The sequence below is a fragment of the Pollicipes pollicipes genome, unplaced genomic scaffold (genome assembly GCF_011947565.3).
Source record: "Pollicipes pollicipes isolate AB1234 unplaced genomic scaffold, Ppol_2.1 Scaffold_7261;HRSCAF=8764_pilon_pilon_pilon, whole genome shotgun sequence".
Classification (NCBI taxonomy): domain Eukaryota; kingdom Metazoa; phylum Arthropoda; class Thecostraca; order Pollicipedomorpha; family Pollicipedidae; genus Pollicipes; species Pollicipes pollicipes.
In genome coordinates this window covers 29514314-29541967 of record NW_023597054.1, presented here as the reverse complement: position 1 = coordinate 29541967, position 27654 = coordinate 29514314, and the positions used below count along the sequence as shown (strand labels likewise).

Here is a 27654-nt window from a genome sequence, read left to right as displayed (position 1 = left end):
GCACCGGTGTGCCACTCAATCAGTGTGTAGCTGCATCAGCAGCTATCGTTTCACAGTGTGATACTCAGCCAATGTTGACCTGCACCAGTGTCTCAACACACTAGTATGCTATTGCAGATGATGTCTTTACACCAAAAGGCCCCTGCTAGGGTGCATTCCTGCAGAATGTGTCACTGCACAGTATGCCACCGCACCGTTGTGATACTGTGATGTTCCACTGCACCAGTGTGTCATATCACCAGTGCAAGTGTGGTAAAAGTGCATCATTTTTTACTTGTGGCTTTAAATTGTGGCTTCAGTGGTCTCGCCCAGCTTGCCACGCCTGTGACAGCTTATGGCCCCGCGCCAACCGAGAATACCGAGCGACAGATTTCAGCAACATCGAGCAAGCAGCACCATTCTTTGAAACCTGGCAGCAGGGTTCTCCAGGCATTTGAATGGAAGCTTTCGATCAAGCCGGGTTTCTTCATCGTTGCAGTGTGATCATGTTTTTGCCTCTTGCGTTCGATCAGCTAGCGAAACACGGAACATGTAAATCGCAAAAGACAACTCCAGGTCAATACCCGAATTCGGGTCCTGAGTCATAACAACATGAGACCAGCACTTCTTGACAAATGACTGGGCACACTGTTATATCGGCTGAAGTCAGGGTGGATGCGTACAGCTGGTCACACGCACTAGAGCAGCAGACCATGGATGGTTTGGTACGGTTTTAAGGATTGACGTTTTAAGGATCTTGGCACCCGTAGAAGACAAGGACTTCAATGCAACTTGGTGCATTTGAGTCTACCGTACACAAAACACTAAACGTGATCGACGATGTCCGATGCATTGCAAAATCAGTGATCAAATAGAAAAGGGACCTTGTCGTGTTTTCTTTTTTTGGACCCAGTCTCGTATGTCACAGGCTAAAGCCTGAGCCGAGAGAGAGAGAGACCGTGTCATGAAAACTACGCAGACTGGTAGCACGGTTAACTGAGGCTTAAGCGCATTGCACATGGATAAGAGTACAACAGGGATGAACAAATGCAAGCAATAGTTTTTTTCCTCGCAGAGAAAACGGGAGAATGGAGATATAGGTGCGTTCATATTTCGACAACATGCCTTTATCGGAACAAATAGCAGAGGTAAATTCAAGATTGCATTCTCCTGGCTTTTATACGAGCAGTAAGGCTATTGTTGCTGTCTCACTTTTGAACTACTTTGGTCGCGGTCGTCAGAAAACGCATTCAATCTAAATTCATCGGTTCCTTCACCTGCAATGACTCGGCTGCGTCAGATCCCTCCTTTCTAAAGCCGGACAATCTTTATAACAAGCCTTCTGTAATTTGCTCCTGAACACTCCTATTGCATCAGTGACTCTCTGCTAAGCCCACGAATTATGAATATTCCGATGCATTGACGTTCAGACATGTTTGTATGCGCGCCTAAACGCCACTGGCTGCTTTCGCTTGCGTTTCGGCGTGGTCTGCATGGTGACAACACACTAAGACTCAACTGCACAACAACATTGTGCTTCGTCCCCAGCGCCGCAAAAGATGAGCTACTGGCGAATACTGGCTAACCTTAGAAGTCCTCTTTCAATACACAGCTGTTTTTGGCACCCCTCGTGATGTATTGCAATAATAAACGGACATGTGGGGGCAATAGTCCGGCAGACAAACACGCATACAGACATACAGACGGGAAAGCGGACGAATAAAGCCTCACACTTGTGGAGCATTATTAGCACAGAATCGGCTCAGGTAGCGGATTTTATGGCCCAGCTCAGAGCCTTCCAGATGACACCTCCCCAGGCTCGGTGGAAGCCGCGATACATAATTGAAGTAATAGCCCCCGTACCGCATTAGACGGTGTGACCCATAGCGCCCAGACGTGCTGGCGCCGGCGGCAGCTGGCGGGCGAGCTGACCGGGCCAGATGGTCCCCTCCAGCAGCGTCCTGCCCGCCGCGGCGGCCAGTGAGCACGCGGCGGCCCGTCCGGCCAGACGTCAGGTCTCAGCGGTCCTGTTCAGCGCGCGCGGCGCCATGGCGGCCGGCCGACTGCTGCTGGCGCTGATGGCCACGCTGGTGGCGGCGACGTGCGCCGGCTCGCGGACCGTCTCGGACAAGTCTGAGGAGCTGCCCGTAGCGGCCGCCCACAAACAGATCGTCTACCGGTACATCCCCATCGACAAGGCGTTCCTAGGCCTCGACAAGTCGTACGACGACTATTACGGCACGTCGAAGCCGTCGACGGACTACCGGCGAAGTGACCACGGCTTTTCGAGCTACAATGACTGGCCGTCCAACTACAACAGTCCCAGCGGCAGCGGCTTCTCGGGCCATCGGCGCGAAGACGACTACTACAACTACCGCCGTGACGACGACTACCACAGGGGTCACGACGATCACCGCGCGGGCTACCGTAACGACGCGGACACGTACTCGACGTACTCGGACAGCAACCGGCGTCACCACGACACGGACCACACCCACCGCAACACGCACCAGGAGTACTACGACTACGATTACACCCAGGACTACAGCCCACCCACGCGACGGCCCGCACGGCGGCGCAAGAAAAAGGTCAACCGAAACGACAAGTGGCCAATGCTCGACTTCGCCGAGGCTGTCGTGAAGAGGTGAGCGTTAGGCCCGCTTAGAACACCAACGCCTTCGCGACCCATCGTGACAGGCGTGTGGCGTTTAATGACGCTCTTGTCACTTGTAGTGGCATATAGTGACGCTCTTGTGGCCTGTAGTGGCATAAAGTGACGCTCTTTTGGCCTGTAGTGGCATAAAGTGACCAGCTTTGACCTAGCCAACAGGCAATGTAACAGCGCAGTTTTGAAGGATGACTTTCAGGTTGGAACGTGAACGAAAGACCTTATCGATTCGCTAGATGTTTGTTCTGTTGTTTTTGGATGACCAATGTTTCAAACTGCAGTCGTGCTACAGCTGATATCAATATTCTTGACAGTTGACAAGACGTCAGACAACCTTGGCAAACACGACAAAATGCGTTTTCACACAGAAGCACGTACCTGGTGCAATTGAATACGAGCGCAACGAAGCGAACTTCGTCCCACCACCAATTGTGGCATTCTTAGGTTGTAATTTTTGTCTGCTTTCCTTTCTTGTTCTTTTCCTTTAGCGTCTTGGAATGTGCTGAGCGTGGCGTCCAGTGGCTGACGCGCTTCAAACGGTCCGTTCATGAATAATGTTACACATTTCTACGGTTTTTCAACCTCTCTCCGATAGGTACGCACTGGTTACGCTGGCCGAAAGTTCTTTCCTTGGTTACGTATTGATTACGCTGAGTGCCTCTCCATGGTTATGCTGTTATTTTTGTGTGCTAAAATTGCGTATGATTTGCAGCCACGCCTAATTGTGAAGTCTCGCTGTCCAAGAACCCCCTTCCCTCGTCACGCTTCGATTTCAATCCATCTCGCCTCCATGCGTAACGCATGTAGTTTATGGACCGCCTTTAAGTGTTGGTCCTAACCTTCTCTTGAACACGACTATCTGTTTTGGTTAAGGGGGTGGTTGTAGCAGTCTTTAAGCACATTTATGCCATAACTACTGTGAATAGGACTTAAATTGTTATGTCTTTAGGCATCTGTAACCTTGAGCTACATTCAAAGTTGCAAAGTTTTTTGAGAGCATGCATAGTTTTTTCTTGTTTTTTTTTACCACTCATCACTCATTAACAGTTGACTTGGAGTGCCCATCCCTGTCCACCACGGCACGCAGAACCTCAGCAGGCACTGATAACTGGCATTAGTCTTTGATAAATTGCTTCTGAATTAACCGCTTTCAAGTGATACAACCTGCCCCACCCCGGGGAAAATTATATCAAATGGTGCGGAAGTTGCGTCTACGTTCATGCAGCAGCGAGAAGGCTGTTACGTGAGCAAGCTTTACGATTCTCATTCTCGTGACTTATTTTCTCGTGATTATTCTCGTGATTCTCGTGAGCAAGCTTTACGATTCCCGTGAGCAAGCTTAACCATCATTTGCATTACGATTGGTGGACATAATATGCTCCTTTCTGTTATGTCGCAACTGATCGTGATTATAGCATGACAGTTTTCAGTCTTTTAATCAGCCAGTGTTTTTTACTCCTACTGTCACCTCGATCTTTGTGGCTCGGGTAGGAATTACATATATATATATATATATATATATATATATATATATATATATATATATATATATATATATATATATATATATATATATATAGGTATCGTAAATAAGGTTATTGTCCGGATGATCAAGATCTTGACAATCATAACCATCAGTTATTAGCCTAAATCAGTCAACGGCATCCTTGAGCGGAAATCAGGCAATGACATCACTGTCGGTAAATTGCATCACTGATACAACGTGCTCCATGCAAAGCTGATGCATGTACCGCCGACATATTGGAGGAAAGCTCACGCCACCCTGAAATTCCTTGACTAGCATACGCCAAACGTTTTGCGGCACGTGCGGCACGTGCTTCCCTACCACTCAGTATGGATAAATATGGCATTCAGATAAGCTGGCTTCTGCCGTGAGGGCTTGAAGACCATTTGCAGTCCACGCACTCTTAAACTCTAAACAACTTCCACCGATCGCCGGTTTTTAACGGCATGCCAAAGGCGTATTGTTGCCAAAAGCGTATTGTTGCCAAAAGCGTATGGTTGCCAAAAGCGTATTGTTGCTCACCTCAAGACGCGTGCGTATATACAGCCGGAAGTACAATGAAAAACAGAATGTTACTGCGCGTCAGATGAGTGGCTCAAAACAGTCATCCGTTGCATAAATTTGGAGTAAATCGCCCAGGTATGATTCACGTATAACATATGCAAATATGAGACTATTATTCCGCGAGTTCAACGAAAAGTTATATTATGGCCTTGATTTCTTCCCTATGGCGTGAAACACAGGGACTCTTTTAGAAGCGCATCTTGGCCTTGAGAAACGGCGTATCACATGGTCACCACTGGTTTAAAATTCCACCAACGCACTTCTCGGAAACTGGCCTTTGCCTCCCGCTGTACCAATCACACGCGTTTATTTGCACCAGGGCGATGGAACACTATTTGTAATGACGTCCTTCGTACCTGCAGAGGTGTCACTTTTTAAGGCCGCGGGTTTGCAATGCATGAGTTAAAATAGGTCAAAAGTGGTACCTCTAGCACGTAACAGCTGATAACGTCCCACAGCAGATCCTGCCGCAGTTAAATCACGACGGCGGCGGTCGCGAGAACTGCATTGTCGCGGACTCGGGATGCACGAACGCTACCAAAAAAAGGAAGTGCAGTGTAGTTTTAAAGCGTTGACAGTGTAATGTGGACTCGAAAATGTCTAAACTCTATCTCCTTATCATATCTGTAAATTTGCTATTAATAGGCGCAAAAGGTCCTGAGGTTTCACCTTTCCATATTTTTTAAATACGCTCCAAAGGTAGGATACTCCCGTCAAGTTCAAGTCTTGAGATCAAGTCACATAAATGGAGGTTGGTGACTTATGACCATTTACCATCGTGGAGAACTCGTCATAAAAGCTTTTCAAGTATAACGAAGCTTCTTCACTGGCAACAGCACTTAGCTAAAACTTTTCGCACAATCGCCGCGCCGCATTCAAAGAGCATATCCATCTCACTGTGCCAGATCAGGACGCTGAGAATGGGGGCCGCCACTTACGCACTGAATCCGCCGCCGCCAACTGGGTCAGAAGGAGGCGTCGATCGTTCCGCGTGGATGGCAAGCGCCTGAGCCGCCGGCGGTAATGGTGGGAGGACGGCGGACGCCGCCCGGCCGCCTGTCCTGCGGCGACACGGCGCGCCGCGCGCCGCGCGCCGCCCTCGCCGCCGCCGCCGAGCGGCGCGGGACTAAGCGGTCACTGGTTTGGATCGGATCACAGGCGGCCGGTGCGCGTGCTTGCTGGCGCATCGATAGTTAATGTGATTTAAAGGAGTTCAACGGTAGTTGTTCATTGCGCCTTGACGTCCCGACTGCCTCAGGGGGGGGGGGGGGGGGAGGAGGTGTACACAGGATGGAAGCGCACAGCGAGGCGACCTGTCAAAATAGACGGGCCAAGTGATTTTCGGGGATTCATTGGGGCATTGGGCGTCCTTCAAACGTCCAACAAACGTTTTTTAAGGCAAACATTTATAACTAAGAAGACGCATACGAAAGCTAGAGCGCAACCACTGTCACTGCAACCATGTCGTTTGACGTACTTGAGGTAACTTCGCTGCATATCATCGCTTACCGTACGGTGATATCAGGAGCGGAGTTGCAATGATTTCTGGGGTTTGTAGCACGTAATTTCGGAAGCTAAGTATCGTAAGCCTTTTGTCAACGTGAGTGTTTTAGGAAAAGTTTTGTTAGTTGGAGTCTCATGGTGACAGTCAGGGACCGGAAACGACATGCCATTTCTAAATAGGCTCAAAGCTTCAATCCTTGATTGAAAGATCCTTGATCCTTGAAAGCGTCATGATTGAGTGTCTGGCTGCTGTATCCGTCATTATGGAAATGCGCACCGCGCGTACTCAATACTTAGTGACAATTGTATGTGCCAAACCATTACTGGGGTCGGGCCCAAGCACCGACCCAAAAGTTGCTGGGTCCCGGGCTGGGCTACACTGCGGCCTCTTGCTGCTGCTGCTTCCGCTGATGGCTCCTAAGCGTGGACACGGCCTTTACATGTTTAGAATGCACGCAAAGCTTGCTTCGGGTTTGGTTCAGCACAGCTTCATGAGGTGGTTGTTATAATTCTCTCAAAGAGATTGTTGCGACGATTGGTACGCGTTGTTTCACACATATCACATATTGATGAGCACCTCGATTATACCAATAGCTTGCGTATGTGGCTGGGTGATTATATCCGCGTTCAGTCGATGCTAAGAACAGGCTATGTCGGGCGGCCTTAGTTCGTCACGATTTTGTCCTGTGGTGTCTCGCGTACGGGCCTGCAATCACAACTGGGTTAAAACGCTTCAACCAGGAGATGACAACCAAGCAAACAGCACAGGCTATCAAGCATGGATGTGTTGCATGGCGCTTAGCCAACTCGCCCATGCCTTCTGCCTTAGCTTGATGCCTCCATGGTACGTCGGCTCGACTTTTTTCTAATCTTGGGAACTTCTCACGTCAATACTGCCGAACCGGCCTGGAATGTGGCCGTCCGGCGGCGTATCCGTCCGGCAGGCCGAGAAAACGCCGCCGGACCGACGCCTGTCGTCCCGCGCCGATTCACGCCGGGGCGGAGACGGGCCGGCCACGTCGCCTCCGCGCGCCGACCCCGCCGAGACGGCGCGCGTCGCCGTCCCCGCGCCCGCCGGCCGAGAGGCCCCGCCGACGCCGCCGGCGCCGACGCCGGCCAGGCCGACGACGCCGTCGTCCCGCGCCGATCCCCGCCGGGCCGAGACGGGCCGGCCGACGTCGCCGTCCCGCGCCGACCCCCGCCGGCCGAGACGGGCCGGCCGGCGTCGCCGTCCCGCGCCGACCCCGCGCGGCCGAGACGGCCGGCCCGCGCCCGCGCCGACCCGCCGGCCGAGACGGGCGCGACGACGCCGCCGTCCCACGCCACCCCTGCCGCGAGACGGGCCCCGGCGTCGCCGTCCCGTCGACCCTGCCGGCCGAGACGGGCCGGCCGACGCCGCCGTCCTCCATCGACCCCCGCCGGGCCGAGACGGGCCGGCCGACGTCGCCGTCCCGCGCCGACCCCTGCCCGGCCGAGACGGGCCGGCCGACGCCGCCGTCCCGCGCCGACCCTCTGTCCGGCCGAGCGCTGCCGGCCGACGCCGCCGTCCTCCGCTGACCCCCGTCGTGCCGGCGTCGTCCTCCGGATCTGGGCCGCAGTCGCCGGCTGCTGCCGCGCGGCACAGTTACGTCGCGATATGCTCACCAGATGTTCTGCTGTGCTGAAAGACGCAGCGGTGCTGGACTGGTACAATCAGGCTAATGCTTTGTTCGGATCCGAGCTGTCGTCTGGGGCGGAAAGGAAGCTGGGTCGTAGGCCCTGCGTTGCGTGAAGCTTAGTTATTTATTTGTTATAACGCTATGAACCATGAGCACAGAATGCGGCTATTCTTAGCCCAGCTTCATAATCCACATAGCAATAAATACATGGGTCAAGTACAGTGAATGTCATCCAATTACTCCCGTAGTTATGCACATTGGACGAAGTTTTACTGCGTTACAAGCCACGAAACTGAAAAAAATAAAGCAACGGAAATAAACATTGACAATGACGGAAACGACAAGTACGCAGAGGATATCTCCTATACATACATATACATTATATCTCAATATACAATAACAAGCTAGTCGTCTTGCCACGGCATTTAAGAGCCGCGCCCCACCCCTTAGCATGTAGTGCGGGCGGGGACCATAGCAAGCAAAGCACCGTCTTCCATCGTGGGAACGGATGCGGGACAGGTAGAGGAGATCACGGGTCATGTGCACGTAGAGCAAAAATCTAAGTTTTACTTCAAAAGAGAGGTTAAAGTATAAGAGGTCATTATAAGAGAGGTTAATATATGATACAGTATATCCTACCTGCAGACCTATTCTTTTCAAAGGGCCCGTGATGGGAGCCAGTTTTCGCTTCACAGGCACATCACGTGCGCTAAGCTGATCATTCTGTAAGCTGCCAGCTGTTCTGCTTTGAGAAGCATTCCATGCGATCAACCAAGGCGCCTACGTCATATTTTCCACGGGGCACTAAAATTCCGTGTCATAGGCGTAATGGACAACATGGGCCTCAAAGTGGTTCAGATCATTGACGAATGCGCTGTGCGGTAATGCTCCAGAGCCATTACCAGGGCCAAGGGTAATAGCTATAGCCAGCCGTAGTAGTGGCCAGGGCTCCAGAGTTCCGAAAAAGCGAGGTAATCCCGCAACGCGCAAGACAGGTGCATGAACCTGGAAGAGAGATCCGCGTTTGAAATTATTTGGATATGGTTGGTGCGGTAGGTGCACAACCATTCAACATAACCTCCGTGCAGCTCATTTCAAGTCATGTTAGCGTACCGTATTATTTTATTTTCGGCCCGGTCAGGTGGTCACCGCCCTGTCTGATACCAGGGCGCCTTAATTTGGCAATGGGTGCATCATCGCGGTCCTGATCGCTTCAAATGTATAAAAAAGCAGAAGCCGATCCGAGCATTCCAGCCAATCCACACACGCCAACTATCATCTCCCTGACATTTTTGGAGCTATAATGTTGCATTTTTAGCTTTTGAAGCCATGAACCTGCATGCGACGTTACACTGCCAGTCGCGAATACAAAGCATGTTTACAGTAAACGATGCTTTTGTAATACACCACTGAACATTGCTGTTTGCGTTTTCGTTCATATTTCAGGGAGTGGTGCACCTCTCCGCGCTGTTAATGTAAGCAATGAATCATTGCGGGTGTGTGAGCTACGCGTCAATTGTTAAACCTGTCGGCCGGTTTCAGGATCTTCCCGCGCAAGTCCACGCGCTCTGGAGGCGGTGGACACCGTGGATCCAGGTTCAAGTTTCCCAAGTTCATCACTTTCGACGCGGTGGTTACGTTCCTGTCGTACATGGTCGGGGTCGGTCTGGTGATAGCCTACGTGGTGCTGGTAGCATTGAACGCCGTTGCAAGTGTAAGTACAGCCAGCTTAGTACTTACTGAGCAGTTTGGTCACGCAGCCCTGGTGCCGTGAGAGAGCCGATAAGGATCCGATTGCTTAATGTGCCACTTAAATCAGGAAGTCACGAATCCGTCAAAACTACAATTTTCAAACGATAGAGATGGGTGTAATCGATTCGTGACGGTGCATTGAGCCGACAACGGGCAGCAAGTAGGATTAGAACGCGGGGTTTACAACCTGTCTGTCACGCTTTGTGGCCGGTGGTCGGCTTAGCTGGACTGGGCCTTTCGGGGCCACAATTGACGAACTATGGGACTAAGGAGAGAGATAAAAAGTTTTCTCCTAGTAAGGAACCCAAGCCAAGACTGGATTATGGGCGGCGGGTATACTCCAGCGGGTCCCCCAACCAAAGCACTCGGACGGCCCCTCAGCCAGGACATTCCGGCGGGACCCCCAGATAGGGCACTCCGATGGGCCCTCAACCAGGGCACTCCGGTGGGTCCTCCAACCAGGGCACTCCGGCGACACCCCAACCAGGATGCTCCGGGATCCCCAACCAAGACGTCCTTCAGAACCAGGGCACTCCGGCGGGCCTCTCAAACAGGACACTCCGGCGAATCCCCTAACTAGGGCACTCCGGTGGACCTCTCAACCAGGACACTCCGCGGGTCCCCACCAGGACGACCATCACGTCCGCCGATGGCTTACAACCACATCACACTCCCGCTACCATTGCCGAAGTTGGTAAAGTTAGAGCCCCTCCGCTCCGAGAACACCATTGTAGAGCAAATAAATTAACAATGTGGGAAATAGGCGCGTAAGTACTGCGGCGACTCCATGTTATCTCCGTTGTCAAGGTTTGTCCGGCACAGAAACCCTACGACGGGTGCGTCGAGGTCAGAGCGGGCCTCCCAATGACGGCGACTGCTAGCCGTCTGATGCCTCTCGACCGCAGCAGGTTACCGGAGTGATGAGCCATTGTAAGGGCGCGAGATGGAGCCACGTGACCAGGCCAATGGGGTGATCGAATTCGCCATCTCCCCCTGCCTACGTACGCTGCTTGCAATTTCTCAGCACTCCTGCATGCGTGCACAGGATGTGCGTGCCCCCAGAGGACGCGCTCGATACCCTGGTGTCGGTCTCCGGCAGGACGGAGCCAGCATAGCGACAATTATTGGCCGAAGCCTGGATCGTGGCGACTCGCAGCTGATCGACGAGGAGGCTCTGAAAGTGCTGGTGCTCCTGGAAAACGCCATCCAGCGGCACGAGCGCGGCTGCGTTCGGTACCGGTTGTGCCAGATCAGCCGAGGCACCGCGTGGGAGGCGCTGACGTCCGCAGCCAGGTGAGCCCCTCGTCCGCCTCAGCACGTGACGTCACGCAACTACTCCGAGCACCCACAGCACGAGCTGCCACGCAAAGATGCCACACAAGGGTCCGTTAACCGCGATCTGTCGCAGGCGAGGAACCTGTCAACGCCAGGTCTCCGAAGAATTCGGCGATCTGTTTGTGCACAACGAACCGTAACTTTCAGTCACAGTGGGATGCCAGGCCTTTGTCCCGACATTTGGCTGGTATCTGTCACTGAAGCGAATGGATGTCTGCTCACGAGACGCCTAAAGGGGACGAAAAAGCCGACAGAACTATTTACGTCATGTACGTTGGGGCAAGAGGACATCAGCCTCCCTCCCTCACCCGCCGTCTTCTTCAGTGAGTGGGGGAGGGAGTCGTGCCCATCGCCGCAGTCCATTCGTGACCGTCCGTTTTGCCGTGACGGGTGCGGTACCGCGTGCTCGGCCGTGACGCTCCGTCGCCGGCTCATCCACAGCTGGGCCTTCTCCGGGACGGCGGCCGCGGACGGGCCGGACGCGCGGCGCCTGACTGCGGCCCGGCCGGCGGACTCGCTCTGTGACGAGGCGTTCCCCCAGTGCGCCCCGCAGCAGCGGCCGGCCGCGCGGCTCGACACGCCGTAGCCGCCGCACCGCAGGCACCGGGCGAAGCGGCGGTGCAGCGATGGACCGCGATTGTTGCTGCAGTACGAGGCGCTCGATATGGAGGGGCAATCCGGCTGCGCCCTTCATAGTACTTCCCGTTCCTGGTCCGAACACGGGTCGATGTATAATCATGTGCGTTGAGGTTGGTTCATGACGATGTTTATATCGCGCCTCTTTAATTGAAGGGTTGCACAGCGTGCGGCACCACGCAGCCCACTGCGCTCATATACAGGCCCGCGTCACGTGACGTCGGCCTGGAATCAACCAGGATCTCCCATGCGCAAGTCAGAAGACCTGCTGACCAACTGACCTATTTGCCCCTGAACGGCAGTAGCACATCTGTTTGGAAAGCGATCACACGAGCCTGACTCTCTTCGTGGCTTTTTCGGAGGGTCCCCTCAACAATACTTACGGGTCTGTTTCAGCATATGTACTACAAAAACCACATGGAATCAACATGTGCAACGGACTTTACTGTTACATTGCGTGAATAACTGAGCGCTTGGAAAGCGATCCTTGACATTGAGATCTGAATAGCAACCGGCCACCCCAACTTTGGTTCGGTTCAGAAGTGCTTACGATATCCTAAGTCCGCACAGTGTTGTTACGGTCTTGGTGTCCTGAAACCATTTATTCCAGCCCCTGGAGAACCAAGATCCCACGCATTCACCCCAGCATTATCAGCTGCAACAGATCACACCCATATGAATACCACTAACAGAGGTGCTATACGTTCTCAGGAATCGCCCTACGCTTCAAGTGATTGTGTTAAGAGCCGAGCGATTTAGGCAGTAAAATGGCATGTAGGCATGTAGGCATGTAAAATGACAGCTGTTTTTTACGCTCTGCATTTTCCAGTTAAAGATCAAACGTAAGAATCAAAACGCATATCGTATGACATTTTAGTGTGTGTATTTATAACTGTGGCGTTGTGGCGTATTTATAACTATGGCGTTGTGCTACACGTATGATAGTAGTCCAGCATTGATATAGCGGTCAAGGGCATGACAAAAACTGCATCTTGATGTGTACTGTACGTGATCTTGCAATGGCCGTAATACAGCCGAGACACGACACTCGTATGTGTAGAGTAAAGATGGGGGGGCGGGGGGGGGGGGCAGACATTCCACTGTGAGTCCAGCGCCGACCAAGATTCGACCGTTAGGGCAAAGCAATTCCAGTGGATTTCTTACGAAATGAGCCTGTTGTAGCCTAGCGCACGCTTCCACTCACGTGTGCGTTAGATTGTACTACCTCCGTTTCGGCTAAAAGCCACATAAACTGATGAGCCATTTTCACCGCGCGAATAATGCATTCATGTTCTCCATACTTCTTTGGGCCATAACAGTCCTCAATTAGTTTGCAAGCTGTTCGACAACCAATTCATGATAGTGATTCCGTTTGCCGTTCACAAGTAGGTCTTGAAACCGCATTAAGGGTTCATAATGCAAACCCCCAAGCTAAGGTCAGCATATGCAGCATATGCTCCATATGCTTGGATGCAGATACGCTGCGGGCATGGCATCACAAGTCTGACCGGTCCATAGAGGGACAGATCCCTGAGATACAGGTCACGGTTTCTGAAGCTGTTGGTTATCAAACATGTCAGATTGAAATAAGTTCACGCACCACCATCCTATATTTCATCATCAGAGCTTTGATTCTCCTTACGTGTCAACAAGAAAGACGAGCGACAATGTGCACCTTTGCAGTACTCCTGCAAATAACATACACGAAAGTAATTTTTGGTCCCAATCTCGGGCACTCACCGACTCATACGCCAGCATCTAAGCTAATCATAGCCTAATCATGCGCACCTAATTATAGCATCTAATCGCGATCTACGAGACGACCAAGCCAACGCTGCACGACAGCGTCCGCAATGAAACACCTAGGTGACGCGCTCGGTGACCAGTCCTGGCGCCGGTCGTGAAGCGACGCCGTCTTAGCCTGCGGCGCCCACGCGAGCACAGGCCAGGTGAACCGCGGGGGGGGGGGCGGCTGCAGCCGGCGGCCCCTCCTGAGCGGAGCGGAACACAGACATCGGGCCGTGCTAGAGGGGCGAGCTTTACCCAGCTGCAGCCGGCGGCCCCTTCCGAGCCGAGCAGAACACAGACACCAGGCGGTGCCAGACAGGGGCGAGCTCCGCCCAGTTGCAGATGAGAGGCGCCCGGCGGCCGCCCGATCAGTCCGTGTTGAGCAGCAGACACACGCCCTGCAGGATCCAGTGCGAGAGGTGCTCCTTGGTGAAGAGGTCAGCCTCGAATGTCAGGCCCACGCCGGCCGCGTTGCGCCGCTGCGAGGTGACGTAGACGGGCGTGCGGTACGTGTCCTGCCGGCCGGCGGCCACACGCCAGCGTCACCCGCCGCACCGGGCACACCCTGGGCCTGGTAACGTGCGCTCGCCACCGGGTGTCAAGCCGGACCGGGCACACCCTGGGCCTGGTAACGTGCGCTCGCCACCGGGTGTCAAGCCGGACCGGACACACCCTGGGCCTAGTAACGTGCGCTCGCCACCGGGTGTCAAGCCGGACCGGGCACACCCTGGGCCTGGTAACGTGCGCTCGCTACTGGGTGTCAAGCCGGACCGGGCACACCCTGGGCCTAGTAACGTGCGCTCGCTACCGGCTGTCAAGCCGGACCGGGCACACCCTGGGCCTGGTAACGTGCGCTCGCTACTGGGTGTCAAGCCGGACCGGGCACACCCTGGGCCTGGTAACGTGCGCTCGCCACCGGGTGTCAAGCCGGACCGGGCACACCCTGGGCCTAGTAACGTGCGCTCGCTACCGGCTGTCAAGCCGGACCGGGCACACCCTGGGCCTAGTAACGTGCGCTCGCTACCGGGTGTCAAGCCGGACCGGGCACACCCTGGGCCTGGTAACGTGCGCTCGCTACCGGGTGTCAAGCCGGACCGGGCACACCCTGGGCCTGGTAACGTGCGCTCGCTACCGGCTGTCAAGCCGGACCGGGCACACCCTGGGCCTAGTAACGTGCACTCGCCACCGGGTGTCAAGCCGGACCGGGCACACCCTGGGCCTAGTAACGTGCGCTCGCCACCGGGTGTCAAGCCGGACCGGGCACACCCTGAGCCTAGTGACGTGCGCTCGCTACCGGCTGTCAAGCCGGACCGGGCACACCCTGGGCCTAGTAACGTGCGCTCGCTACCGGGTGTCAAGCCGGACCGGGCACACCCTGGGCCTAGTAACGTGCGCTCGCTACTGGGTGTCAAGCCGGACCGGGCACACCCTGGGCCTAGTGACGTGCGCTCGCTACCGGGTGTCAAGCCGGACCGGGCACACCCTGGGCCTGGTAACGTGCGCTCGCTACCAGGTGTCAAGCCGGACCGGCAGCGAGTGGACACGGGCTGGCGGCCAGCGAGAGGCTGAACACCACTCAGCTGACTGCGCAAACCCCACGGATCCTAGTCAGAAGTTTGGAATACATTGAAGATGACACTTACTTCTGTTTACTACCAAGCGTAAAACCGTTCCCTGGGGCACCCACGCTACATAAATAATATCCAACACGTATTACATGGTGACTCACTCCTTGCATCTATAATGACAGATATTCAAGAGCACAAACGACCTCTGTCCATAGCACTCGTCCCGTTCGTTCACGTCACTGACACAAGCAATCAACTACGGACCATGTTGACGCCATGCTCCGCTGGCAGCCGACAGCAGATCGGCGCAGTACTTCCTCCGCACGCGTTTCCAGGGCATCGTACGTCAGATTATTGAATCAAATGACACAAATCACTTTCCGGTGTGTTTTTGTCGACGAATGCGCTGTAGGAGACGTTTCATCCGCACAGAACACGAACCCCATTGCACTCGAATAAGCAAAGACCCACCTGAAGTTTGAGCTTTTGAACTTCGATGGGCACAACCTTCAAGATGGGCAGCTCTTGGATCAGCTGGCCTGGTTTGGCTCGCTCCAGATGGCCCTCTTCCACGTTCCAGCCGGCCCCCTCCAGGAACAGGCCCTCCACATAGCACCCCTGCAGTGGCAGTCAGTCAGCGACCAAGTGGTGATGCACATGGGCGAGCGAGCGGACGAAACTTGGCCTTGAAGAAGGCGCCTGATGTCAGACTAAAACGCTCACCGGACACTGCTCGTATAAACCTCTCCTTTGTACAAGGCGACGCAGTGGTATCAAAGAAGCTCCGAAGTCCTCCTTCGATAAATCCTACAGAAAATTACTTATTTACCACCCGTCTGAACTCAAAATTATTCCCACAACGCCAAAATCTGACCAGTCGCGATCTCAACCCACAACCGCCTGGCGGGGGGGGGGGGGGAGAGACAGAAGTAACCCTCCCCTTTGAGTATCAGGAACAACTTCCGAACGCTTTCAGGTGGCCACGCTAAATTTTGCATGCCCAGCAAGCAAAAGATTGCATGCACTCTAGACAAGAGCGATATTCGATGCTTGGTCAGGCCACTGAGCTACGACGTCACAAACGAAATGTTTCTCAGGGATGTTTGTCCCCACACGGAGTTATTGACAGTTCACTTCCTTGTTATGGCCATAGGCAGCCGCGTGACGGCGCGCGGCCGGCACCGCGGCCCGGTGGACGACTCACTCCTGTCAGCCGCTCGTGCACCTCCTCCAGGTTGGTGTGCTGCGTCACTTCCGTGAAGAGGGTGGCGCGGTCGAGCGGCCAGCCGAAGTTGCGGCAGGTGGCCTGCACCAGCGCCGTCAGGTAGGACTCGGGGATGGCCAGGCCCGACAGCCAGATCACCTGCGGCTCGCCACAGTTGATCTGCCGGGACGGCGGGAGCAGAGGGCGTCAGGCAGAGCGCAGTCACCGACCACAGGCTGGAGACAGTCGGGCCGAGGTCACCGGCCACAGGCTGGAGACAGTCGGGCCGGGCGGAGGGCCGCAGCCGCCGGCCATACGCTGGGGGCGGAGGGCCGCAGCCGCCGGCTATACACTGGGGACGGTCGGGCCGGGCAACGGGCCGCAGCCGCCGACTATACGTTGGGGACAGTCGGGCCGGACGGAGGGCCGCAGCCGCCGGCTATACGTTGGGGACAGTCGGGCCGGGCGGAGGGCCGCAGCCGCCGGCTATACACTGGGGATAGTCAGTCGGTAGTCGGAGGGCCGCAGCCGCCCGGCCTACACTACACTGCACTGGTGAGGTGTGTTGTTAGGGCAGGTTGATGTTTATAAATGTCGAATGCTGAGGACGCTTGTCATCAGCCGGTCTTCCTTTGCGTGAAGCAGCATTAACATGATTACCGCTCCCCAAAATGGTACTCGTCGCCTCCTAGCGCTAATGCCCTCCACTGACGACACCTGAACCACACTGGGAGCCATTGTAAAACGCTGATGGCAGTCATCTGCCTTTATCATCTATCATTTATAATTTTCTCCCATACCTACACGCATCATTGGTCACCACTTAAACCCGGCAGCTAATCTGCGCAGCCCGTCGGGGGGGCTTGCCTGCCCGGCATACAGCCCGGCCCGGCCAGCCCGGCCGACGGGAGAGCGGCGCGACGGTCCGAAACGCACCCAGTCGCTGTACTGCTGAACGCGGCGCTGAAAGTGCTCCATCCAGCCGCCCAGGTCCTTGCACGTGATGGGGGCTCGCTTTCGCCACGAGTCGGGCAGCTGGCCGTTGTAGAGGCAGCGGAACACGTTGTCCAGCTCGGCGTCCATGCCGATCTCCCCGGCCAGTGCCTGCCATCACAGACACACGTCTCCAGCCGCCTTCGGACACCGTCGCTGTTGCGAACGTCAGCCACCGTATGGACACCGCAAATTCCATGTGACAAAAAGCCGACATAAACGGAGACGAGTCCAGCAACCCAATATTTGGAGAGAGGGCTGACCCTACCAAAACAGAATGCAAAACAAGAACACAGGGACTACTAAATATCAGCCTGGCGACGTACGGGCGGCGGACCTTAATCACGCGGATCAGACTGCTCCACTCACCTTTCCCAGCGAGGAGAGCGTCTGCAGCATCTTCTTGATGAGGTAATTGAAGCGCTCGAGCTCCTGCAGCAGCACCACCGTGGTGGGCGTCATGCTGGCGGCGTACTGTCGTCGCAGGCGGCGCAGGTCGGTGGCCGCCGGCATCCTCGATAGGATGTCCGAGGCCAGCTTCTCCACGAACGCCTCGGGGCTCACGCCCGACTCGCTGCTGCCTGCCGGGGCGGCACGCGCGCGGCGTCACTGCCCGCTGAGCGCCGCTCGGCCGCACTGACGGCGGCGGAGTATGCCCGCTGTGCCGGCAACGCATCTCAAGAGCGCGGCCAACTGACTACAAGGTGGCATGCTGGTGTTGCCGCGCGACAGAACACGCTGAAACAGGATCATTCTGAGGTATCATTCTGATGAATTGCATGTCGTGTTAGCACTTGTTGACACGCATTCCAGGCATCTTCACGCACGAAACTTAAGTAATTACTCTTTAACAGCGCTTCTTCGACATAAAGGACATAATTGAATGCGGCAGTTTTATACCTGAGGCTGTTGGCTGTCGCTGGCCTTATAAATGAAAAACCGGCTACACTTTATATATCTTAAGACACAATTCATTATTCCATGTGTGTCTTGTCCAAAGGAAATGTGCGGTGTCACCGAGTGTCATGACTTAACGAAAAGCCGCACAAAACACGGACGCAATATTTTCCCGCAGCATGGTTTTGTGCATTAAAGACGATCCCCACTTCCCCATGCATCAGGCAATGTAGGACTTCATCACGATGATTCAGTACCTACCGTACGGCCCGCAGTTCTAAAGCGCGCGTTGGTGCGTAATAATGTGGAGCCCACCTGAAAGGGACTATATGTGGCAAACGTGGCCGCATTGGGAAGCAGTACTGTATTGGCACAGGATCAAAGCCCATACCATCAACGGTGTATCAACATCGCCCGCAGCCCTAGTTCGCGTTCTGGCTCTGGTGAATGGGCACACTGTGCGTATTGACTGAATATCCGTCATTGAGCGCCGACGGCGGCGCTGTGCAGCGAACCGACCTGTTCGCGGCTGCAGCTCCACCAAGTGCAGCCACATGTCGCGCACGGAGAACGTGTAGTAGCCGATCTCAGCGTTGGGATGGAGGCCCAGCACCTCGGGTCCGCTGGCCAGCGGCAGCTCCTCGATGCTGGTGATGTAGCTGTCCCGGTTGCCAACCTCCGGGACCGCGTAATCCACCTGTCACATGACATCAGGCAGGTCAGGCCAACTGGCAGGCTCAAAGCAATAAACGGGTGTGCAATGAAGCTGGCACTGCGCAGTGGATGTGAACCAGGGCTGGACAACGGTTGTTTTTTTGCATCCACAGGCTGGACACTTGCGAAGTGGTACTTGCATTTCGCCAGATGGCCACGGCATGATGGCATCATGGCATCATGGAGACATCATCATGATGGCATCTGGCCAGATGGCATGATGGCCAGACACCGCTACCAGTGAGAAGAAACAGATTCGAGACACGATAGGCTTATATATGTTCCACTCGCCTCGGTGTCTTTATAAAAGTGGAAGGGCTGGAACTTGTCAAAGATGAAATCCCCCATGTACTCCTCCATGTATGTAGCCACCACACGACGGTCAAAGTCGTCAATGACTCGACCACCATACATGACCTGAAAACCAAGAAACAACAGTTGCTATACACAACAAACGAAACAAACAAGCCTTACACAGCATCACAATTCTGATAGCAATCTGGTTCCTTCCTGACAATCAAGCAGAACGCCGTAAGCGCACACACAAACCAGACATTGTGACCGTTCTCCCATTTCTGCTTTACCCAGCCGAACATGGAGCCTGGTCAATTGGGCCAACAGAGCCAGCGTCATTATGCTGCTGCAATAAACAGACAGCAGTGCTAACACCAAAACAAAAGTGATTTTGGACCCAATTCCCATGGCCAGGTATAAGGCGGTCATCTGGCAAGCGGCAGCGCAGAATCCAATTCGCACGGAACAGTCGGATGATGGCATTGCGCATGTTTCAATATTGCTGATATGATATATGCCGTGTTGTGCATGTGCCGATATCCCGGATCATCCCTCTTAGCTGAAACAGACTTTGTCATCCAGACCAAGGCGCAGAGCTCGACTCCGCGGTGCTCTGCCTCTTACCTCCCCCATCAGGTATTTGAGACTGCCCCAGGGCAGCCGCACGTCCTGCGCCTCCAGCGCCTTGTTCAGGTACGTGGTCAGCAGGTCCAGGCACACGTTAAAGTCGGACTCGTTGAAGTCGTAGGCCACGTTCAAGCCAACACGGCCATATTTGCGCCGCTCCTGGGCCGAACAGCACATGCAGCGTTGTTAGTCACAGTATCAGAACGCATTTGGCTTGACATGCTTACACATATCGCTACCACCACGCAAATAAATCCTCCAAATCTAGATAAGATTGCTCGACTGATTCAACGTCGACGAAACTGTAAGCTGAAGCGCATGGTAACAGCGTTGTTCCTCGCCCTCTCCACAGCAGCATTGACGTTCGTAGTGACAACCTGGAGCAATGCCGCGTGGAGATTTGATATCGGGGGACACGTCTCTCTCTCTCTCTCTCTCTCTCTCTCTCTCTCTCTCTCTCTCTCTCTCTCTCTCTCTCTCTCTCTCTCTCTCTCTCTCTCTCTCTCTCTCTCTCTCTCTCTCTCTCTCTCTCTCTCTCTCTCTCTCTCTCTCTCTCTCTCTCTCTCTCTCTCTCTCTCTCTCTCTCTCTCTCTCTCTCTCTCTCTCTCTCTCTCTCTCTCTCTCTCTCTCTCTCTCTCTCTCTCCTCTCTCTCTCTCTCTCTCTCTCTCTCTCTCTCTCTCTCTCTCTTCTCTCCTCTCTCTCTCTCTCTCTCTCTCTCTCTCTCTCTCTCTCCCTCTCTCTCCCTCCCTCTCTCTCCCTCTCTCTCTCCCTCTCTCTCTCTCCCTCCTACGCTCTCTTTCCTCGAGCGCTCTCCGCCCCATCTACCGTGTTCTATGCTGGCCTGTCCACCTGCCTATTACCTCCAACATTCACGAAGACCGCCCTTCAGGATGTCATCGTCTGAATCAACCTGCGTCTCCATATGTTATCCACCTGTTGCCTTACTTCTCCCACTCACGTTTCGCTCTCCTAACCCACTCGTCACATTGCTGTGTCGGACACACCGCCTCAGTGGCGCGGAGGGCCGTCAGACTTTGGCTATTGTGTCCCCCATGTGTGTCCTTGGCTGCCACGTAATGGCGGTGTGACGTTTCTGTCCTGTATCAAACGGCGCCCAGGTGCCGCACGCGTTACAATCCGTGAAATCTGCGGTGCTAAATAAACAGAAAAACGCAAAGAAAAACAAAAACCACGTCTAAAAGAAAATTGTGTTTCCGTGCTTTGGGGCGCATAACGTAAGCGTGTCAGAGCGTAGATGACGGACCAGTATGACAGCGTGGAAGAACGAGAGCACGTAGACCAGCGTGGGGAAGGCCGGGTGCTCCGAGCTGGTGTCCAGCACGGCGCTCGGCATCTTGAAGTATGTGCTGCGCAGGTTCAGCTTCAGGCCGTTCGGCGGCTCCGTCACCACTGCCAAAAGGTCATTAACGGCCGGCTTAGACCCGTCGGCGGCGCATGGTGACTTGGGTGTGGGTAAACACGTCAACGGCGATGCCTTCCAGCGAAGAAAAACATCCACTTTCCATATGAATACCGCACAATACGGAGAATGGTTGAACTTGAATGGGAAGTGTCCGGGCGGATTATATCCAGGATGGTATATGACAGCAGACATGTCACTTACGTGCGAGATTACTTTGCTCAACACAGCCACCACGGAGCAGATCCTGGCGCGCGATGGCTGATGTCCCGTACCAGCCCAACCATTTAAAATTGACCAGACACAGGGAACACTGTCGCTCCCGCGATCTGCCATCAAGTGGCATTTCTGTTCGTTGCACGTCACTGACGACGTGCGAGTGCACGTGCGATTGCGTGGGTTTGCATGCGTTTAAGAAAACTACCCTGCAGCTTATCGAGCACATTTTAGGCCCTCTGACAGTATCTATGCTGTTTGTAGTAACACTAGGCAAAAACGTTGTCCGAAGAGATCGCTCTGGATAATGTCGACAGCAACACTGCGTGCGTGCGTGCGTGCGTGCGTGCGTGCGTGCGTGCGTGCGTGCGTGCGTGCGTGCGTGCGTGCGTGCGTGCGTGCGTGCGTGCGTGCGTGCGTGCGTGCGTGCGTGTGTGTGTGTGTGTGTGTGTGTGTGTGTGTGTGTGTGTGTGTGTGTGTGTGTGTGTGTGTGTGTGTGTGTGTTTGTGCGAAAGAGTTCGTTAGTATTCCGGAGGACCATCGACTTGAGACGTTGAAAGGGAAGAGTCTCTTAGCCAAAGAGTTGCAAGGCAAAGGTGACAGAGGGGTTGGAAGGGCGGCGTCGCACACTCCGAGGTCGTCGTCGTCGTCATCGTAAACGCTGTGGCGGCTAGCATCAAGCCGCGCCGGCGGAGTCTGAACGTGGACTGCTCGGCAGGGACCGTGCGTCCCCGCGCGCGTGTCTCCATAAACCCACGTGGGTTTATTGGCTCCAGATGGTGGGAACCAATCGGCAGAGGGGCCGCTCACACCCTCGCGGAGCCGCCGCCGCCGCGCCGGCAGCGACGGCCCGTTTGCTCGCTAACAATATATATATATATATATATATATATATATATATATATATATGCGAGGCATCGTTTAATAAGGTGTGACGTACACGCAGCCGACCAAACAGTGAAACTGTGTCCGGCGGCCGCACCTTTGAAGGAGCGCTGCAGTATGCCGATGGGGAAGCCCGGTGTGGGGTCGGTTGTCAACCAGAGCCGGAAGTCCGGGTGCGGCTTGTGCAGCTGCTCCACCTCCTTCTCCAGCTGTCGGAGGAAGCTGACCAGCAGGTGGCAGTTCTGTAGCATCAGCCAGTGGCCGCGCGCCACGGCCGCCTCCATCAGGTGGGTCGCCGTCTGCCGGTGTGGAGGCACAATGCAGCCGTCGGGTGGCGCGGATGCACAATGTGGCCGTCTGGCGACTAGGCGCATAATGATACAGTCAGCGGGCAGCGCCTGTGCACAAAGTACGCCAGTCTGACCGTTCAGGCGCACAGTACGCAGCAGCCAGGCGGCTAGGACGCGTATTACGGCCTCCTGACGGGACAGATGTACAGTGCAGCCGTTTTACGCTACAGGTGCGTGGGGCATAGCGGTCTGACGGGGTCAGGTGCGCGATATAGCAGTCTGACATTGTACCCGCGCGGAATGCTGCTCTCTGGCGGCACAGATACGCAGTACATCCACCTGACACTGCAGGTGCATAAGAAACAGCTTTATAGCGAAAGAGGTGTCAAACGCGGCGCATGGAAATTACGTCTTCTGAACAAAGGCCCAAATACAATGCAAAGCCCCGAATGCACTTGACGTCATGTGGACGTCTGCTATACTGCCCCAATCTGTGAAACGGGATTCAAAATATTTTGTAAAATATTTTTAGAATTGTTTTGGGGGCAAAAATGAGACCCTATTCAGGCGAGACGGTCATTCCAAAAGCTCTCCAACAGGCTGCACCGGTCGTTGATGGCAAGCTCTTTAACGGGCTGCACCGGTCGATGATGGCATAACAAGCAAAATGCAAGAAGCGACTTAAATCTAGAATTGTTCCTAAGTCTTGTAGCAGAACTAGCAGAGTCGTGACACTGGCAGCACGATCCATGAATCCGCTTTCCCGCGGGCCACTCACGGTCGCGTAACATGCACATGGTCCGGTTTGACATCGATCCATGTCTATTTCTTTCAACTGGTCCTGCACTGCAGGCCACGCAACCACGTGGCATACGACAAGCCACGCCAACATTCCAAAATTCAACAGCAGCTTACCATCGCTGCTGTAACGCACGTCCACGCGTTACATCGAGCTCACCTCCTCCTGCCCCTGGCCGAGCGAGAGGAACTTGATCCGGCTGGAGCCGAAGCCGTTCCTGTCAGCCAGCTTGATGAGGTCGCCGGCCGGGTCTGCTCCCGGCGACAGGATGAACACCACGGGCGTGGTGGGCGCGGACTGCTCCAGGATCGCCTCGAACCTGGCCAGCACCGGCGGCCAATCACCCCAGTGTTCACGCTCCGCGCCGCTCTTCAGCAGTTGTTTTACCAGTTCGTGTGTAAGGCGGACACCGGAAACAGCCCGAGGTGAATGACCTTACCGCCAGGATGAAAGGCAGGCGACGCCATATAGCCTCGGCTGCTGAGTGCGTCACAAAGCCGCAATGACCACGACACCGTAAACACAGATGGAAGTAGTCCGGTCGTCTCACGCAGATCAGATGATGTCCTAGATAAGACTAGCGTCTGGGGAAAACAACACCGTGTGCTACCAATATATATATATATATATATATATATATATATATATATATATATATATATATATATTTATATATATATATATATATATATATATTATAAAGTCAGGAAGCATATTTTTTGTTAAAATCACAGCGGACTCATTACTGAATGATGTTTTCGATGTTTTCTCAATAAATCTGATGACGACTTTCACTTTTTCTCGATGCTCATTTAAAATGGCACCAAAGCTCATGATAAAAGGTGTATATTGTCATATTACATGACCCGGTATAAGTTATATTCCCAACGTTTCATCCTTCATAAGATATTTTCTAGAATGACAGTTTGAGGCAAAGTCGATATAATCGCGCGTCTGTAAAACTCAGATTCTTTCGTGACTATTCTAACGTGAATCTCATGTTAGAATAGTCACAATGCATCAGTTTTTTACAATATCGGTGTATCGGGATATGGCGAAACATACCACATACATACCGCAATACAGACCCAAGCATTCACGCATTACACATACCCATCATTGTCAAGTACCAATGTATACCTGCGACACGCAACACTTAATACCTCTGCGCTCTCCGCTCTAACGGTGACCCTCCGTACAGGTGGAGGGCTCCACGCGCATTGTTTTGTCCGTTAATGAGAGGATCCCATTCGCGGAGGTATATTGCTCCTAGGACGACGAGTTTCTGCCGATGTACATATAGAGCGTGCGATGACTCTTGTGTTGTTGTTTAGCATTTGGCGTGTCAGGTGGGTTTTGTGTTGGGTCTCCGTGCGTGTGCGTGGGCCGCCGTTTTCTAGGTGCGTAATCAGGCGTCTGGAAAGTGTCGTTGTTGTGTGGCCAATATATGCACTGTTAGAAAAAGCGCACAGTCTCCTATCTTGCTATTGATAGTGATGCATGACGTTGTTTTCTTTGAGTGGACCCGAATCATGCGAAGTGCTACTTTGCATGCTCAAGGAGGATGCAGTCGGACTCTGGCAAGAGATGTTGAGTTTAATGGTGCCATTGGGATCCTTCGTTTGGCAATTGTGGTGGACGATGTTTTGCAGAGCTTTTTCGTCAGCTTTATATCCAGGTGGCAACACAGTTTTTTAAAGAACAGGTGGTACGTATTCTGATGTTCTGTTCTTGGTTTCGGTTTCAGGTACTGAGACATGGTCCGGTTGATCTGATCTTCCACAGTGCGCAGGCCGTATTCATTGTTGACTACGATTTGTTTGACTCGCTTAAGCTCCAGGTGTAAAAGGGTCCATCAGGAGCAATGCGTACGGGCACGGTGGATGTAAGTCCGTATAGCACTGGTCTTGTACCTGTCGGGACACATGCTCTCTCTGTCCAGGCCTTTGTCGGCGTCAGTAGACTTCCGGTGGACGCTGGCTGCAAAAGTCTCGTCTGAAGCATTCATTGATATGTCCAAAAAACTTATTCTATTCCGAAAGCTTTCCTCGATGGTAAAATTGAGGCCTGATACAAATAATAGTTTGGCTTTCGACGTGCTCAGAGCGGTAAGATCTTTGATGTCGACTAAAATGTCATCAACATATCGCAGGTACAAATGAGGTTTAATGGTATCATAGGCACGAATTTCTTGCTCAACCGAGGACATAAGGCTTGGGCAAATAGAACAGGGCTGGATCGAGCATCAGCAGTCAGCAGCCTGTACAGGGTTGAATCGAGCACCAACAGTCAGCAGCCTGTACAGGGCTGAATCGAGCGCAAACAGTCAGCAGCCTGTACAGGGTTGAATCGAGCACCAGCAGTCAGCAGCCCGCACAGGGTTGAATCGAGCACCAGCAGTTAGCAGCCTGTACTGGGCTGGATCGAGCTCTAACAGTCAGCAGCCTGTACAGGGCTGGATCGAGCACCAGCAGTCAGCAGCCTGTACAGGGCTGAATCGAGCGCAAGTAGTCAGCAGCCTGTACAGGGCTCGATCGGGCGCCAGCAGTCAGCAGCCTGTACAGGGCTCGATCGGGCGCCAGCAGTCAGCAGCCTGTACAGGGCTCGATCGGGCGCCAGCAGTCAGCAGCCTGTACAGAGCTCGATCGGACGCCGACAGTCAGCAGCCTGTACAGGGCTCGATCGGACGCCGACAGTCAGCAGCCTGTACAGGGCTGAATCGAGCAGCCCACTCACCTGAGCACCGGCGGCGTGACGTAATTCTCCCCCATGATCTCGGTGACGTAGTCGGTGACGCCCAGGTAGACGCGGTCCACGCGGAACGAGCGCAGCAGCATGAGCCGCTGGAACGGGCTGCACTGGCGCTCGTACACGCCCGGCAGCGGCTCCGCCTCCGGACGGTCGCTGCTGTACCACTGGCAGCACACACCGCCGATCAGAGACGACGCCGCGCCCGGTCAGGTGCGGGCAGGGCGGACGGGTGTCCTGCTGACATTGCTGCTGGCATGGCTGACATTGCTCAGCAATGCCAGCCGGCACAGTGCGCGGCGCAACTACCGGAATCGTATAGAATCTTCGAAATGGTTGCCTAGTAAGACCCACCATCGGCGGTTTTCGCCTTTTGGCCCGAGGAGGAGCCTGTCACGCTTCAGACTGTATATTGTCGGCACTTCCCGAAGATGACTGACAGTGATCTATGAACACTCGCAGGCATTTGCAAACCGACAACGCAATAGATCGCATTAATGGAATCGTATTTTTCTACGCACCTTATGCCAGTCTTCTGCGCGCTTCTTCAGGTCCCTGGGAAGATTCCCGAACAGGTCCGAGAAATCCTGTGTCAGTCGGCAGATGTCCTCCCAGCCCTGAGGAAATGTAAAGAGAATCTGTAAATGGACCTCTAGCGACAGGAACCTCACCAATTAAGGCGGCCTGAAAAGTATTGTTCCAGAGATGCGAATAACCATCAGAGGGTGTTTGACAGCCTGCTCACCTTATCTGGTATCCAGTCACAAGGCTTCGCCAGTGATGTCTTCTCGACGGATACATTCCCTGGAGTAAGAGAATACATATACATACATACATGCATGCACACAAACATACATACATACATATATGCATGCATGCATACAAACATACATACATACGCATATACATATATGTATGTATATATATATATGCATAAAAACATGCATATACATATATATATATGTATATACATATATATATATATATATATATATATATATCATCAGTTCTAGACACAAGCAAGCCACATGCGCAAAACGCAGCTTGGTGACCTGCCAGTAAACAAAAAATTGTTCTACTGGCGCAAAACAACGGAACACGCCGAAACACGATCTCTGACACGGCGGGCGCGTCAGCCGACGGCGGCGGGCGCACCTTTGATGAAGAAGTCGACCTCGGGCTGCACCACCAGCTGCTCGCTGCGCTGCAGTGTGACGGTGATCTGCAGCGAGAACAGCAGCTTGTGTCGCTCGAAGATACCTGCCGGAAGGGAGGCACGGCTGGTCATGCGCCGCCCAGCTGACCACCGAGCGAGCTTGTGTCGCTCGAAAATACCTGCGGGAAGGGAGGCACGGCTGGTCATGCGCCGCCCAGCTGACCACCGAGCGAGCTCGTGTCGCTCGAAGATACCTGCCGGAAGGTGAGGCATGGCTGGTCATGCGCCGCCCAGCTGACCATCAAACAAACAATCGTGCTGACCGGAACTCGTGCGACTAGAGCAAACGCGTCCTTGGACCGCTTAACATAGGCCAGTCTGTGAGCTCCTGTGTGTCGGCATTATAAGTTATTATCCAACAACTACCAGCCACC

The 27654-nt window shown here is 54.0% G+C and overlaps 2 protein-coding genes across 2 annotated transcripts in view; one reads left to right on the top strand and one right to left on the bottom strand.

Moving 5' to 3' along the window:
- Positions 1–1974: 1974 nt before the first annotated feature.
- LOC119112277 (uncharacterized) lies at positions 1975–12665 on the top strand. The gene is made up of 4 exons (XM_037236391.1): positions 1975–2623; positions 9440–9611; positions 10749–10942; positions 11426–12665. The coding sequence occupies exons 1-4, from the start codon at positions 2028–2030 to the stop codon at positions 11568–11570; spliced, it is 1107 nt and encodes a 368-aa protein (XP_037092286.1). The 5' UTR covers positions 1975–2027; the 3' UTR covers positions 11571–12665.
- Positions 12666–13232: 567 nt separating this feature from the next.
- Positions 13233–27654, bottom strand: part of LOC119111282 (dynein heavy chain 10, axonemal-like) — a 58051-nt gene continuing 43629 nt past the window's right edge. The window contains 15 exon segments of the mRNA XM_037235101.1: positions 13233–13923; positions 15448–15594; positions 16181–16360; positions 17117–17284; positions 17543–17754; positions 18590–18767; positions 19076–19201; positions 19703–19864; positions 20971–21116; positions 22325–22526; positions 23476–23635; positions 26053–26231; positions 26586–26681; positions 26810–26868; positions 27220–27324. Of these exon segments, the coding sequence (XP_037090996.1) occupies positions 13777–13923; positions 15448–15594; positions 16181–16360; positions 17117–17284; positions 17543–17754; positions 18590–18767; positions 19076–19201; positions 19703–19864; positions 20971–21116; positions 22325–22526; positions 23476–23635; positions 26053–26231; positions 26586–26681; positions 26810–26868; positions 27220–27324 (2267 nt within the window). The 3' untranslated portion in view covers positions 13233–13776.

What these genes read in the sequence shown, in the direction of transcription:
- LOC119112277 (XM_037236391.1), top strand. Translation starts at nt 2,028, where the DNA reads ATGGCGGCCGGCCGACTGCTGCTGGCGCTGATGGCCACGCTGGTGGCG. An exon ending in CATTGAACGCCGTTGCAAGT is followed by an intron (nt 9,612 to 10,748) that starts GTAAGTACAGCC and finishes GGTCTCCGGCAG; the next exon opens with GACGGAGCCAGCATAGCGAC. An exon ending in GCGCTGACGTCCGCAGCCAG is followed by an intron (nt 10,943 to 11,425) that starts GTGAGCCCCTCG and finishes GCTCATCCACAG; the next exon opens with CTGGGCCTTCTCCGGGACGG.